The sequence below is a fragment of the Astatotilapia calliptera genome, chromosome 16 (genome assembly GCF_900246225.1).
Source record: "Astatotilapia calliptera chromosome 16, fAstCal1.2, whole genome shotgun sequence".
Lineage (NCBI taxonomy): Eukaryota > Metazoa > Chordata > Actinopteri > Cichliformes > Cichlidae > Astatotilapia > Astatotilapia calliptera.
In genome coordinates, this window is record NC_039317.1 from 34,801,869 (window position 1) to 34,817,679 (window position 15,811).

The following is a 15,811-nucleotide window of genomic DNA, read 5'->3' on the forward strand; positions in this document are numbered from 1 at the left end:
ATGTAAACCTCAAATCTAAGGAAAATAACCACAAACTATATCACATGACTTCTCAAAACTACTGGGAGCCTGTCAGGGAAGCGTCCGTGCTTCAACAACATCACGTGATTTCCTATCACCGACTTCCCGCGGTGCTGCATTCATGACCGCCGGTCTAATGAGATCTCGTGAAGAGACGGCGTTATAAACTGTAAAGAAAAAAATATCTATAGATATATATTTGCTACACCCGATTTCAGGGACGATGTCCCGTTAAATCAACTGTGACGGTATATTTTATGGCGTCTGTCCCGTTGTATTTAATGCTGTGTGTCAAACGAAGTTTACACTTTATGATTTGTCAGACTGGTCAACAACAAACTCAAACCGACCGAGTGGGAAATGTTTCTAAGTGTTGTTGCTGTGTCATTGTTGGGTGTGATGTCGCTTTGATCAAAGGAACGGCACAGGAGCAGGAGAGACTTCGCGATTACCGGAGGTCCGTGAAGGCAGCGGGGCGGCAGCAGCGTGTTTCGGTCCTGTGACAGCGCTAACGGAAGCATATCGGGACGCTCACCGGGACAGGTAACACGCTCGGACTCATTGATCGGTTACTACCAGCCTGGAGCTTTGATCTTTTACCAACACAGAGGGTGCTAGCCCGTTAGCCTGTTAGCCCGTTAGCCTGAGATGAGGAGGAATTTCCGGCGAGTGGGCGGTTTGAGAAAAACACGAAAACTTGAATCTGCGGACCAGTGACGCTTCATGGGGGCTTTATCTCTCCGTAACAGGTCAGCAAGTTACACTTATCTCACAGTCTGTACTTACAGGGAAGTCTGAGGCCAAATCAGAGGCTAACAGAACCACGGGGTGTCAATAAAGGTTTATTTCAATGTCAAAACTTTATTAACTGTGTTTAACTGTAAGACATGAGACAGAAAGTAAAAGCGTGGGTCTGTAACTGCACTTTCATCCCTGCTCAGAAAGGGAAAGCAGCTGCTGTCAGTCCGTTGAGGTGCTGATGGAAGCTCGGCAGATGTGCTCCAGCTGTCATGACCGCTCTCACCTGGATGCTCTCATGGCTGCCTCTGATCCTGCCAGGTGAGCGCGCACTCAGAACCACGTGATCTTGCCTCTGCGTATTTCTGGACTCTCCGTGTCATAGTTCAGGCCGTTTCCTCTGGAAACCACCTGAGTGTCCCGGCTGTGGTCATCCACTCACCGTCCCCTGCTTCCTGTTCCTTTGCCACTGTAAAGGCGTGTTATTCAGTCAGACCTGAGACCATGAAATCATCAGGAAGGAGTTGGCTGAGCCCAGAGTAGGCTGCTCATGTTGTCACAGACTTGTGTCCAATCAGGCTTTTCAGACGTAGAGGCTGCAGCCGTCTTTAGGACACTATATTAGCAACAGTTTGCAGCTCTTCTTTCCAGAGGTTTAGGAGTGTTTATGGGAATTTTGGACCATTCGGATGTTGGACGAGAAGCCCCGGCTCACAGTCGCTAACTCATCCCAAAGGTGTTCTGTCGGGCTGAGGTCAGGACTCTGTGCAGGCAGGTTCTTCCACAGCTCATCCATGTCTTTCTGCACACCGGTGTGCAGCCATGTTGGAACAGCCATCCCCAAACTGTTCCCACAAAGTTGGGACCATGAGATGGTCTGCTGAAGCATGAAGTTCCTTTCCCTGGAATGACTGAGGGTGGGGAGATGTTTGCTGGGTCTTTCTTTCCTCCCACAGTTCCCACACATACAGATCTCAGCTCCTCCCACAGCGTGCACAAAGCTGGAGTTCTGTCAGGCGTAGAAGAGCTGCTGCCTGTTTAATAATTATGTAGAGTGTCCGTGAAGAATAATAATTTTATTGTTTTTCTGCTGACATGTTTCATTTTGTGCTGCGGGTCAGATAACTCATGGTGCTGGTCTCCTGCTGACCTTTGACCTTCCTCTTCCTGTCTGTGTTCCAGCTGTAGGTACCCTCCCAAAGCCCATCAACATCTCCCTGACATCACTCAACTTCAGTTATATACTGAAATGGGAGGCGGGACCAGGCACACCTCCAGGGGTCTACTATAACGTTGAATACAAATCTGAGAGGTGGGTTTACCTTCACACACTGACAGCTGCAGGTGTGCTGATGTCACCTGGTTGGTACCCTGATGATAGTCTGCGTTGTCTTCAGAGGAGTTCTGACATGTTTCTGGCACATATTGGCTCAGGTGATCACGAACACTTCCTCTGAGATCTGATGTTTCTCTCCTCTCTGGTCATGAAAGGAAACATAGCTGGAACCCGGTGGCCGGCTGTGAGCGTGTGCAGAAGCCTCTGTTTTGTGACTTGACGGCGGCGTTCTCCGTCCTAACGGAGACGTACTTAACAAGGGTTGGAGCTCAGCTGGGAGGTCAGGTCTTTGGAGACCCGAACGAGACCGAGGTCCCATTCAAACCCATCAGTGAGTGTCGAGTCTTCAGCTCCGGAGACGCCACGAGTTTGTTATTTTCAGCCCTCTGAGCCGTGTGTGTGCGTCATGCGTTGTTTCTGATTTCTGCAGAACACCTGAGCCTGCCGCTGCTTAGCGTGGCGCCCAGCGACAGAAGCCTGAGCGTGGATCTTCACCCTCCGCTGGAGCGCCTCAGGCAGAGCTACGACATTCTCCATTACGAGCTCCGGATCAGCAGCAACCCGGATAAGATGGAGGTACATGAGAGAGGGAGACCAATCAGAACCCCCGGTTTGAGTTTCACCTCCGCAAATAAACGGCAAAGACGGCGAGGGTCAAATGTCAACTCAAGCAAAGTATAAGGAGGGAGGAGCCTGGCCTACAGGCCTGACACGGGACTGCGAGTTACCTTTCAAATCACACAACACTAACTCCACTCTGGACCCGCCCACTTCGTGTCGCTGTGGTTATTTTTCCGCTTACTCTCCGTGTCCGCCGCTTCCATTAATGTTTCCATGGTGATCCAGCTGTGGAATTCTGTCCCACTGTTATTACATGTCTCTGAAATGATGCTCGCCGAGCGTCCTCACCAGCTGCCGATGAGCATAAGAGCGTACCTCGCACAGTAACCGTGGTGATACCTGAGCGCTGGCTCGAAGCGTTAGAAACAAGTTTACTTCCTGCTTTCATCTGTTAGCTCTGAGTGGATCTTTATGGCAGTGACGTACTCCTGAACCTCTGGGACAGAAAGTGTGGCCCACGGCTTTCAACGGTTTGAAGTCAGTCATGAGTCCACTCTGATTTATGATAAATGTTTAAATATTTTGCTAAATGTAAAAAGTCTGTAGGCTAAGAGCAGGCGTCACGTGAGAGACCTGCTGCTGTGTCAGTCGGAGTCTGTGTGAGCAGGACGCCTCCTGTGCTGATAATCTGTGCCTGTGTGTGCAGTTCATCAAGACTGAGTCTCTGAAGAGCTATAAGTGGGATCGTTTGGAGCCCGGCAGGCGGTACTGTGTCGCCGTGCGATTCTGCGACGAAATCGAGGACATGTACTCCAACTTCAGCCCGCCTGAGTGTGCTACAGTACCAGCCATCTTCTCTGCAGGTACACACACACACACACACACACACACACACACACACACACACACACACACACACACACACACAGTGATTTCAGTTACCTCGCTGTCAGGTGGAAGATGGGTGACGCTAAAGGAGCAGCATCATAAACACTGCTGTTAGCCTGCAGTGTCGTTCAGGGCGTGCGTGTTAATAACTTTACGTCAGGACTCTGTGGAGCTCCACGTTTTTCAAAGCTGTGCCAAGTTTCAGCCCCCTCAGGTTGAACCGTGAGATACAGCGATTGTGTGTTTGCTTATTTAGTTTTACTCACTGGAAAAATCAAGTGGACACATGGAGGTGACAATAAAAAGCTTTTAGTCCACAACATTCATGCTGAGCTTCTGTTGTGACTGGAAATGGAGGGAATTCCCCGTGAAACACACTTCCCACGCTAACCTCAGCAAATCTGACTGATAAGCAAGTCACGGCTGGAAACAGCAGTACTAGTACTACCTGTAGTAGTACTAGTACATGTAGTACTACTACAGGTAGTACTACATGTACTGTAGCACGATGTGAACGTTTAAATGTTGCTGTTTTCAGGCTGATGAGACTGATGTTCACCTCTAAACTCGTTGTGTTCCTGCGTGCAGACCCGCTGATCTCGGGCATGTTGTGCTCGTTGGTGATCATCGTCACGTTCTGCATCTTCATGCTGATCTCGACCGGGTTCATCTGTCTGAGACGGAGGCTGCTGCCGTCGGTTCTGGTAAGTTCAGAGTCAGAGCATCACACGCTGAACACGTCACCAAAGGAAGACGATTTATTCTAGCATCTGATTCCTTCAGGTTTCAGTCGTCAGCGCTCGTGTCTGATGTTCGACCTTTGTTGTTGTTTCACAGTTTCAAAGAACGCCATCGCGATGTGTGTGACAAGTGGCTCTTATTTTGAAAGTTCAGTTGTTTTCAGTTATAAAATAAAGTTTCCATCCTGTACCCGCACCGCTAACTGGACCTGACCCTTCAGCATCCAGCAGCAAACGGGTCAGAGGTCCTGAGTTTGAGCCTTTGAAGCGAACTCGAGGACGCTGGTTCATGAGAACGTGATACGATCGTGCTGTGATAGTCACGTAGTTTCAGTCTCACTCCTGTCACTTCTCATTGCTTCATCACAGCAAAGTGTTTTCCACGCGAACAGATCCGCGTGTCTAAAGCACCAGAACGATCTCAGCAGAAATATTCCCGTTGATCTGCAGAGAACACGAGTGGGAACGTGTGAAGAGTTCTTTCTTTCTGTGGTTTCACATCTCTGTCATCTCACATCCTTTGATGCGTGTGAAGCATAAATCTGAGTGCAGATTACACCATCAGATGCTTTAACAGGACTCTAATGTGGTGGAATCGCCCAGGGTCGGGCTCTCTGCTACAGCTGGAGTCGCAGGCCAAACAGTTAACGTGCTGTTTGCTGTTTGTGGTCGAGCGGCGAGCGCTCAGCGTTTTCTGAGTAAAGACACAGGAAGAAACAGCAGCAGGTGGAAACTCTGCCAGAGCTGCGGTTGTACAAACAAAGAGAGACAGCTGCACAGACTCAGGACGCTGCTAAAGAGCTCGCGCACACAGTCAGAGCGTGCAGGCAGGATGTGCTTCGAGAGGTGAAACACAGCCATGTTTTGACAGCTCGTACCGCAGTGAAATCCCATTTGCTCCCAGTCACAGCAGCGCTGAGACCCGCTCGGCTGCTCGGTCACCGAGCCGCTAATCGCTCCGTTCATAACGTGCCGTGTTATTCCTGGTGTGGAGATGCCAGCAAACAACTTTTAATACTCCTGCATCGGCACGAGCCGTCCATGTTTAAAGCGCTCACCAGACTGAAGTGTAATGTTTGTCCACAGAGATCTCACAGTGATTCAGTTTCACAGTGTCTCACGTCCCTCTGGTCACATTTCAGACGCTTCATGATCAAAGTAATGTTTTCATATCAGGGCTGAGAGCTCAGAGCTGGAACGCAGGAAGACCCCGACCCCGGCCCGCTCTCCGTGCAGTGTTCAAAAGCTGCTTTTAAGTTTGGCTTTATTTTCTGCTTTGACCTCGAGCCTGCACTCAAACGTTGGCCACCCCTCTGAGGTGAAAGCAGAGCAGCGTTTCTGTGGTGTTGTGAGTGAGTGTTGTTTATCTGAAAGTTGAACGTCTTCGCCGTGTATCCGGGACTCCGGTGTACCCCAGGGTAGGGTTCTCGGCTCATTGTTCTTCTGAGTTTATCACAACCCGAAGCAGCAGAACGCCGGCCAGCGGCTGCTTCCTCTGTGCACAGGAAATGTTATCACATAAAAAACTGGTGAATATTTAAAAATGTGGCCTGAGGAGCCGCTGGTTCAGTTTGGCTTTGAACCCAGTGTAGAAATGTTCATCTGGGTTTATTCTTGGTGTTGTCGTTCTGCGGTGTTTGCTGATATATGTCTGTGTTGGCGTCTTGGCTGAAGTTGCTATGGAGACTTGGTGACGTGAGTCTCAGAGCAGAGGCTGTCCTGCACAGGGAAACACTTCGCATCAGGAAGTCTTCTCTGTTACCTGCTGTGAGTCGTTATCTCGTCTTCTCACGTGATTATTTATCTGTAACCACCTGTTTGCTGGGATCTAAAGGTCGTGTGGTTTATGAGCATGAATGAACCCCGGGCTTATTTATTTATTTTTGCATTGTCTCTTTTATTGAGAGAAAGCAATTGAACACTTTTACACTGTCTTTGCTTTCACATTTTTAAACTTACAATTGAAAAGAAAAAAGAGGGAAAAAAGACTTGGGTAAGGGAGTAGCAGCAGGCAAGTTAGCATCACATGATTGTCAACTCGGGGCTTCAATGTAAAAAAAAATAAGAAAGCATGGTTCATAAAATAAAAAATAAAAATCACACCTCACAGGCTTAACGTATTCTGTAGGAAGTATCCCTCTGAAGTTTAAGAGAAAATGACAATTTTTCCATCGTATAGATCTCTGGTACAGAATGTTTTCCATCTTCCATCGTTGGTGGTTCAGGCGTAAGCCATTTCCTCGAGGCTTTTTACTCGTGGCCAGTAGGATATACAAGAGTCTTCTATCATTAGAGTTCAATTCATCCACTGGTGTGTTACACAGAAATATGGTCTCAAAGGTTAAAGGAAAAACAAATGAAAACACATTTTGTAGATGTTCGTGGATTAGTGTTGGCGACTATCTTTGCAATCCCAAAAGATTTGGAAACGGTTAGCTCCATCTCGCCCACATCTCCAACAAGTGTCGCAGTTCCCCGATATCTTTGCTGAGCAGGGCTGATGAAAACTCTCGTAATGATTTTACAGCAGAACTCACGGCAAACACTGGACCCGGTGGTAGCCCACTGTGTCATGCAACACTCCTCTGTAATCGACAGGTTACCTTCTTTTCCCCACATTGCTTTCATATACAGAGAGCTGTGGTTTTTACACCGCAGGATGCTCTTATATCGTTTGGAAGTAATTTTTCTTTGCGCTCCAGATTTGGTTAATGATAAAAATGTTTCTACAAACTGTAATTCGTTTAGGTTCACTTTTAAGTTTTGATTAAAATAATTTCTGGCCTGTAGAAATCTAAAGAAGTCGTCTGAGCCTAAATCATGTTTGCTCCTTTCAAAGCTTTGAAATGCCTCCTTGTGGACGAATGAATAATAATTAGTTATACCTTTTCAAATCCAGTTCTTGAATCTATTATCGTACTGATTCGGGAAAAATCTGAATCACATGCTCACCATCAAAGCTTAGAGGCAAATTCTGATGACTTCTTTCAGAGCAGATGTGATTATTTGTAGTATGGGTTCATCTGCCATGTCTGTTTTGTTCTGTAACTTTATGTCCGATATTAAAGCTGTAACTGGTTTTCCTTCAACATCTTTCCATCCGGCGGTGTAATCTGGACAGCAGAGACATATCAGTGGTCTTAGCTGAGCTGCGCAGTAATATTCTCGTAGACAAGGAAGCCCACGACCTCCCTTTTCTTTCTTTAGTTGGAGCGTTTATATTTAACTCGAGCTTTTTTCCCGTTCCAGATGTGTTTTGACAATATTCTTACAATATTCAATATAAAGACTGAAACAAATACAGGGAAGAATATTTAATCTAACTGATTCGATCCTGGAGTGCAGAGACGGATTGGTATTCCATCTTTGTCTGTCTGATTGTATAGATTCATTTAGCGGGGCATAGTTGGCATTGAACATTTTGGTGACGTCACGATGTATTACCACCCTAGGTACCTAATGCTATCTACATCCCACTTCCATTTATAGCGATTCTTAATTTCAACTGGTGGTTCATAGTTTAAAGTTAATACCTGCATTTACATTAACCTTGTATCCTGAAAAAGAGCCGTACTCTGATAGCATTTCCATGCCCGGGCTTATTTTAAAGATGAGCTCCTGTTAACGTGTCGGTGAGTGCCGTGTGACTCGTCGTCACCTTTAGTTTGTGAAACCTTGAATTCATCTGAGTATTTTCTTCGTGCAGACAGCGTGCTGGGATGGAGCAGCTGTGGGCGTCCTTACAGTTAACCTTTTTAATATTTGTAGTGTCTCATGCGAACGGGGGGATCAGCAGACGCTTTTCATGAAATAGATGCAGTTTCATGTTCCATTATTAACTGCCTTTAGTTAACCAAGATGCAGAGGGGGCTTTCCCCTGCTGTGTGACCAACAAACCAAACATGAAATTTGGAGGGTTTGGGTGCTCACCAACAGTTTTTTCCAAAACACGGCGCCGTGCCCAGCTCTCTGTCACACCGCACTTCTTTTAATGTGATTCAGCTACGTTTCCACTGCTAGGAAACACGCAAAGGCCACGCGAGCAGATGAAGCGCTCACAGCCCACAAAGGTCTGTTCAGCGCTTCGACCGTAACACCGAGCTCAGTTTGCTCGTAAAGCCGAGGTGAAGCCGAGATGAGCCAAGGTGAGCCTCTAACTCCAGGGATGAACTAGATGAACACGCAACATTTCAATTGTCATTTTAAAACGGATCTTCAGGCTTGTTGTGTTTGCTCGCCTCTCACAAAACACGTCATTTGCTTCTTTTGCTAAATCTACAAAAAAATGAAAAAACACAGTTTGACCTGAAATAGTGGCACCAACAGCTGTTAGCTGGAAACTACATTGTAGCCACAGCTGCCCTGGGGCGCACTGGCAGAGGCGGTGACTAATGGGAATATTTCTGGGGGTCTCCTTCGCACACTCAGATCTTTGCACCTGACGTGTTTAAACCAGGGCTCTAGAGTGCCACTAATTTTTCAGTGGTGCGACTAAAAAAAATATTTGGTTGCACCTGTGCGACCAACTGTTCGGGTAGCAAAAAAAAAAAATCTGCAACCTTCCCTGTGGTCAACAACAGACACACATTTTGCCCCTATCATGGACTAAACCAATCAGAGATAGTCAGGGGCGGGACCTCTCTGATTGGCCGTGGTCCAGTTGAAAGTGCAGGTGGAAGTGGGAGGTGAGTAGCTTGAATAAAGGATATCGATTCATTAAATCCTGACTTTTAAATATAACTGTGTTTTGCCAGAAACGGCAGATTCTCAGATTAAAGCTCACAAAACCATTTCAACAACAACCAAACAGCAGATGAGAGCAGGTACACGGACTCCACACAAAGACGTAAACACAGACCCGACGCATCAGAATCAGCTTTGTCTTTCTCGGCTTTCTCACCCGACGTAGACGGACACGCTGTCGGAGCTCAGCGGTCCTGATGCGTCCGGTCCGCGCTGTGTTTACGTCTTTTTGCGCTGATTCTGAGCTGCAGGTTTTGTCTCTCCAACCAAAATTCACCGAGCCAGCAGCAAAAGAAGCAGCAAACTGCGCTTCACATTTGATCAATGTCGTCATGAATTTTGCTTCCACGACTATTAAAATCACACTCCATGCACAGCTAGCTCTCTCTATCTCTCTCTCTCTCTGTACTTCAAGAACAGTTCCCGTCTCCAATCTCTGTTTTCTGTATTATTCATTCGCTTATTACCCACCAGTCTACCGTTGTTTACAGCGCTGTGGCTGCTGTCTTTTTCTTTTTCACTTAAATGACCTCGGACAAGAAAGCCTGTTTTTTCTGTTGTTCAATACTGAAGAAATTTAAACTTTATATGCAGAACATTGCAGAATATTTTTAAGGTTATCTGCTATAAAAAGCCAGACCAGGAAAATCTCCTTCATGTTTTTCTGTTTTATTCTCAGTTACTTTCACACAAAGGCATCTGCTGTGATGTTCACAATTCTGATGAAGTCAGTGCTGATAAATGATCAGAATTATAATATTTCTCACTGTCTGAGGCTAAGTTGAATCGAATCGGGACTTTGAAAACCGGAATCGAATGGATTATAGAAATCAGTGATGATACGCAGCCCTATGAGCAGCCTAGGCAGGACAGAAGTGGATGTAGCTGTAATAGGAAAAGAACTATTGCTAACTTTTCTGTTAAGGCCTGATCCTTCTGAAATTCATAGCCAGTGCTCTGACACGGTGTCATCAATCTTTGCATGCTGAAAAAGCACAGTGTATCCAGAAAAACACATTATATCAATTATTATAAAATTTGTGTGCGCCTAACTTTAAAAAGTTAGGCGCACCAGCACGCCCATGGCAAAAAGTTAGTCTAGAGCCCTGTAAAGGAATGTTTTTAAAATATATTTGACATTTAACTCTGACCAATGAATAAAAAGGCGTCTAACTCCAGGGATGAACTAGATCAGGGGTCGGCAACCCTGGGCACGCGTGGCACAGCTGGCACGCGAAGGGTTAACTGATGGCACAACCATAGCTGGACTGGTGATTATTCGTTTTTATGGGCTGATGGGTTTTTTTGGTTTTTTTTTTTGGGGGGGGGGGGGTTGTAACGGTATAAACAATGAAAGGTGGATTGGCCAGATGCTGGCAGATGTGTAACAATAACTGGCTGTGGCGGAGCTTCCACAGAGGCCAGCAGGTGGATGAGAGAAAGGGGAGGCGGGAGGAGGAGAGACCCGAGGCGGCCGGTCCGAGTGTCAGGTGAACTTCAGGTAAGAAGTTATGACCTGCAGTCCATCTGGGTCAGATATAAACCAAGTTTAGGTGGAGTTTATTTTAGTTATGCTGACTTTATACAGTCAGTTACAATAACTCATACTGCTACTAGCTAGCATGACGGAGTTTCTGTACAGCTGCGTGGGTGCTTTGTATGAAACGCCAGGACTGCCATAATGAATTAATTAAACCATGAAATGATTAATTAAATAAATATTTTGGACACATTTAATTAATTCATTTTGGCACAGTTGACTCCTTCGGGTCTCACCATGAAATAATTTTATCTGTCAGCCTCACCCATCAAACTCAGGGGGCGGGGCTAACGCTGATCGAGTCAAAACCATTGCTTTGGCCTGGTGGCCATTGTTTCTAGCACACAACAACCGGCATGTGGAAGCTAACAGAACTGAGCTTTGAAAAACCCTGTTTGTGTGTCACCAAATACCGTTTTAATATTTTTTTAGCCGAGAATGTAGTGGTTTAATCTTCATGTGTCTGGTCAGTTTGTCAAGATACAGCCTCTTTGCAAAAGTGTTTCGATGATTTCGGAGACGTCTGCCCAGTCTCACGGCAAAGCGTGGGATAGACCCGCTCGCCTCGCAATCGAGCTGTTATTACCGCCGACAAAGCGCAGGCCCCGGTACACAGCTGTAGTAACCCCCGCTGACTTCTTTTACTGAGGTTATATTTATCAGGGTTTTATTTCCTGATGTTCTTATGTGTCCTACGTGTTTCAGTCGCCAATTCTGAATTATAACTAACATTAAAAACATGTTTAAGGAGGAGAGAGAGCAAATAAATCTGTTTAACATCTGATCTTTGGGTTTTTGTTCAGTAATCAGCGTGACCTGTGTATAAACACATAAAAGAGATAACGTTGGTGTTTCCGTCATGTAGTAACTGCTGGCTTTAACTGTACAAAGGTTGTTCCACACTATGAAACACATACAGACTTCATGATGTTCGGCTAATATTTTTATTGTGAATATTAATCATGAGGGTAAACGGCCCTGTACACCACGGCGCGAGTCTCAGCATGTCCACGATATCCTCAGCTCTGAGTTAACACAGAGTTTCCCAGCTGACTAATCTAACGGTCATCTACGAATATGTCACGGCTCATATCAGTATGATTTTACAGAAAATCATCCGTATTACTGCCAACTATTCCAGAGACGTGAAAATCTACAGCATAAAGAACACAAACATATAGCAGTCTAACAACACTGTAACAGAGATGAACCGTCAGTTTGTCCAGATCAAAGTGGAATGAAAGTGATTGGTTGAACAGGTGTGATCTGTGTTTTCTGCGTTTTCACCAGCGTAAGAGACTCAGCAGCAGATCAGAATAACAGTTACACATTTAATAAATCACCAAATGAGTACACGCAAGAAACGAGCAAACCTGTTCGGACAGTCTGAGTTTGTGTTCCCTCAGCTGCAGACCACGCGCCGGTAGAATTGCACATAAATCTAAATGTTGATAAGAACAGAACGTGTAGGTGGAGACTAAGACCAGAAAGTTGTATCGACCCTAAAAGAGGATATAAGATATTTGAACGAGGTGAACGTTGGATCTACGGACAGGCTGGCCATTGTATGCGATGCTTTGAAGGCATGAATTCATGGAAAGGAATAGATGGATGGATTCCCGGCAGAATTTTATCATAAATTTATAGATGTGCTATAACTGAAGTATTACATGAAGCTTTTGAATTTGGACGACTCCCTGCAAGTTTTAATCAGGCAGTAATGTCACTAATTCCAAAAGGCGACAAGGATTTAACTGATCCAGGTAATTACAGACCGATAAGTTGAATCAATGTGGATCACAAAATTCTATCAAAGTTTTAGCAAAGAGGTTGGAGGTTGTACTAGCACAAAGTATTCATCAAGATCAAGAAGGGTTTATCAAGAATAGAGCTGCGTCTGATAATATGAAGAGATTACTACACCTGCTGTGGCTGAATAGAAATAACACAAATCCTGTGTTTGCTATATCTTTAGATGCACAGAAAGCTTGTGATAGGGTGGAGTGGAACTTCACAGCCCTGGAAAAGTTTGGAATAGGTGACAATTTTTGCAGATGGATTAGAGCCATGTACTCGGGGCCAGAAGCAGATGGGGTACTTTCTCCTTTTTTTTAGCATTTCCAGATCAACACGTCAAGGATGCAGTTTAAGCCCATTGCTATCTTTTTAGAGCCATTAGCTATTCACATCAGAGAAAACGCAGAGATTAAAGGTGTATTCGGGGAGGCAGAGAACACAGATTGTTCCTATAACCAGATGATGTTCTGGTATTAAACCAAGACCCAACTAATTCTATCACAACACTATAAGAGGTGATTAATACATACTTAATGTTTTCAGGGTACAAAATGAATTGGCATAAATCAGAGGCGATGTCGGTTTCCCAGGCTTGTAGTCATAACTTAATATATCGGGCTTTAACTTTAAGTGGGTGGACAAAGGAATGAAGTACCTTGGAATTGAACTGAACCCAAATGTTGAAGATATTATGACTAACAGTGTGGGAAAATTATTAAACAAGATCAATAAAAACTTGGGTAAATGGAGTAAACTAAATTTATTTAACTAAATTATCAGAGACTGTAACACCTAGTCTTTTTACTGAATCGGCTGTCCCAACCCAAAAAAGAAGGAGGGCTGGCCCTATTAAAGCATCTCTTTTGAAATGGCTAGATTAGGCAAACATTGCGCAGGGAAAAACAATATCGATTGGATTTTAATAGAACAAGAGCTTGCATATCCAATCACACCAATTGATATTTTATCACAAAAAGTAAATAATGAGGGTAAGACGCAAAACCCTATTTGGAAATTTTCAAAACGGTATGGTTGGAAGTGCATGTTATAAAATGCAACATCTAATAAATACTTTCATTATTAAAAAAACAGCAGCGGTGTTGATCACAGGTGTAAAGTATTAAAACAGGAATGCAGTATTAGTATTTATACTTGTGTCCCTCCAGCACAGAGTACTTTAAATCTCAGTGTACTTCGGCCCGGTGTTTAATGTCAGCACGTCTGATTGGTTCATGTTATTGACTGTTCAGCTCTCTCTTTGTCAGACGACCATCCATCACCTGGAGGAGGCGGGGCTCAACGATCCCTGCATCATCTCCCCACTGAACATTGAGCAGACGGCGCCCTCTGCAGGCAAGAAGGGAAGCAGCTGCTCCTCCTCGGACGAGAGTGATGAGGAGAGTGAGACGGAGAGCACAGGAGGGGCGTACACACAGCGGGCGGGCACGAACCTCCTCTCCTCTTCATCCTCTTCATCATCATCTTTGACTCAGCCCAAACCACCGCCTGTTGTCTCCTCCAATCAGGAGCCGTACTCTCAGCGCAATGCCCTGATTTCAACAGGAAGTCCTTCCAGAGCTGGGCTAGAGCTGAGGAGCTGTGGAGGAAGACCTAAGGAGGAAGAGGAGAAGGATGTGAACCTCCTCACATTAACTTTCGGCAGGGTGGAACAGGAGGAAGAGGAGGAGAAAAAATCAGACTTCATTGTGGAGGAGGTGGCGTTTGACTCAGTGCTCGGCGAGGAGGGCGCCACAGAAACTGTTCATGATGAAGAGGAGGAGGTCTGTGGATACATGGGGCGCTCGGGTATCTGACAGAGCTCTTTAAGGTGCCTGGTTATCAGGTCCACGTCTGGGTTCATGTGGGCCAGGGTTTGAAATGTTTTCATTTTCCCTCCAGCAGCAGCGGCGCAGACGTCGGCCATTTTTATTCTAACGTGTAGGTTCTCACCTCTTTGCTGATATTACTTATTTGAATCTGTCTGTCCGCTGAAGTCCAGAGATCGTCTCATTGTTTCAGGTTCTATTAATAAGTGTGAGACACCCGCTGATGCAGGAGGTCCAGGACGTCCGTCCCTGCTGCGTCTCTGGAGATGGCGACTCAGCCGCCTCTAATGGCTAACGTGAGGTTAGCATCTGGTCTCCGCGGTGAGCAGCTAGAGGACGTCCCGTGTTAGGGAGGCGATCTATCTAAATCTCATGTTCCTGTTAGACTTTAGGTTTTCTGTGGACCAGTTCTGAGCAGGTTTATTTTTATCTCTTATTTTAAATAAAAACCAGTTTGTTTGTTTTGTCAACACACAGCTGTGTTTGTTGGGCATTCCCAAACTCCGTCACGTAAGCATCCCAGTGCCCGGGTCGAACTCTAACCCACACCGAGTCTGAACAAAATGTTTCGTATTCAGCCGTGCTTTGGATTATTACTCATGTTTGCATCATGTGATTAAAGCAGAAGGCAGTTAAAGAGCCTCTTTGTTCACCTGTGGGGGGGACGGTGGGGAACAGGGAGGCTTGGCTTTACACTGAGAAAGACCTGCAGCGACACCTGGTGGACTTGCTTCAGTATGGCAGGCGTAATGACCCGGGCGTCTTCTGGATCGACTTCTTCCCCTTTGGACAATAACGTCTCTCATCTGCAGACTTTGTCCATCAGCACTGAAACTCTGACGTTTGTAAAATGTTTGGTTACTGTGATGTGTCTGTGCTCAGAGCTGCTGCTCTGAGCGCTGGTTGCGTAACCAGCTCCGTTAGTTTTAGTTTTTATTCTTGTTGGTGACAGTAAAACAAACTGAAGCACAACAGAAAAACAGAATCGTAACAAACTGAAGTCATTTCCTGTATGTTTCATGTCAGTGACGATTAGTTTCTTTTTCCTGTAAGGACCTCTGTAATCAGTGACGTAGAGCTGATTATCTCTGAATCAATCTGATTGATTGTTGCTGTTGGTTTTTGTCCCTCTGGTCTCTGGTGGGCGCTGCTGGACATTTTTTATGATTTTTAATGTTTTAATCAGGAAGAAATAATCTGACAGCAGATGAAATGACTTGATTCTTATGTGTGTCTAAAGGCAGCGACTGTTATTATGGGCACGTCTGTGTCTGAACTCTTCATCGTGTCTGATCATGAACGTGTCTGCAGTGAATCAGCGTCACACAGTCTGCTTATTCGCTTATTTCCATTTACATAAAGCACATCATACCTCTGTAATGTACTCATACAACTTATTCAAACAGTGTAATCACAACATGTTTGTGCCATTTTTGCATGTTTGTATTCACAGTGGACAACGTTGAGCCATTTCATTTCTATATTGATCAAAAACAACAAGAAGCCTCAGATGTTTTTGTACAGAGTCGCGCTTCAAACCAATAAAGGTCTGAGACGGTGCTGCTGGCGTCCTGTGTGCTCTGTGATCAGGAGCTGGAGCTGTAGTGTGAGCAGGGAGGGA

General features: G+C 45.4%; 1 protein-coding gene across 2 annotated transcripts; it reads left to right on the plus strand.

The window, feature by feature from the left end:
* Positions 1-197: 197 nt before the first annotated feature.
* LOC113008026 (interferon alpha/beta receptor 2-like) lies at positions 198-15,750 on the plus strand. 2 transcript variants are annotated; one of them, XM_026145138.1, is made up of 9 exons: positions 198-269; positions 439-770; positions 963-1,080; positions 1,942-2,071; positions 2,251-2,426; positions 2,526-2,671; positions 3,363-3,519; positions 4,133-4,248; positions 13,630-15,750. In XM_026145138.1, exons 3-9 carry the CDS (start codon positions 1,032-1,034, stop codon positions 14,176-14,178), a joined length of 1,323 nt encoding a protein of 440 aa, XP_026000923.1. In that variant the 5' UTR covers positions 198-269; positions 439-770; positions 963-1,031; the 3' UTR covers positions 14,179-15,750. The 2 variants fall into 2 exon arrangements, with proteins under 2 accessions (XP_026000923.1, XP_026000924.1); XM_026145139.1 differs by having other exon boundaries at positions 198-564.
* Positions 15,751-15,811: the final 61 nt, after the last annotated feature.

What these genes read in the sequence shown, in the direction of transcription:
- LOC113008026 (XM_026145139.1), top strand. Translation starts at nt 1,032, where the DNA reads ATGACCGCTCTCACCTGGATGCTCTCATGGCTGCCTCTGATCCTGCCA. An exon ending in GCTGCCTCTGATCCTGCCAG is followed by an intron (nt 1,081 to 1,941) that starts GTGAGCGCGCAC and finishes TCTGTGTTCCAG; the next exon opens with CTGTAGGTACCCTCCCAAAG. An exon ending in ACCAGCCATCTTCTCTGCAG is followed by an intron (nt 3,520 to 4,132) that starts GTACACACACAC and finishes TCCTGCGTGCAG; the next exon opens with ACCCGCTGATCTCGGGCATG.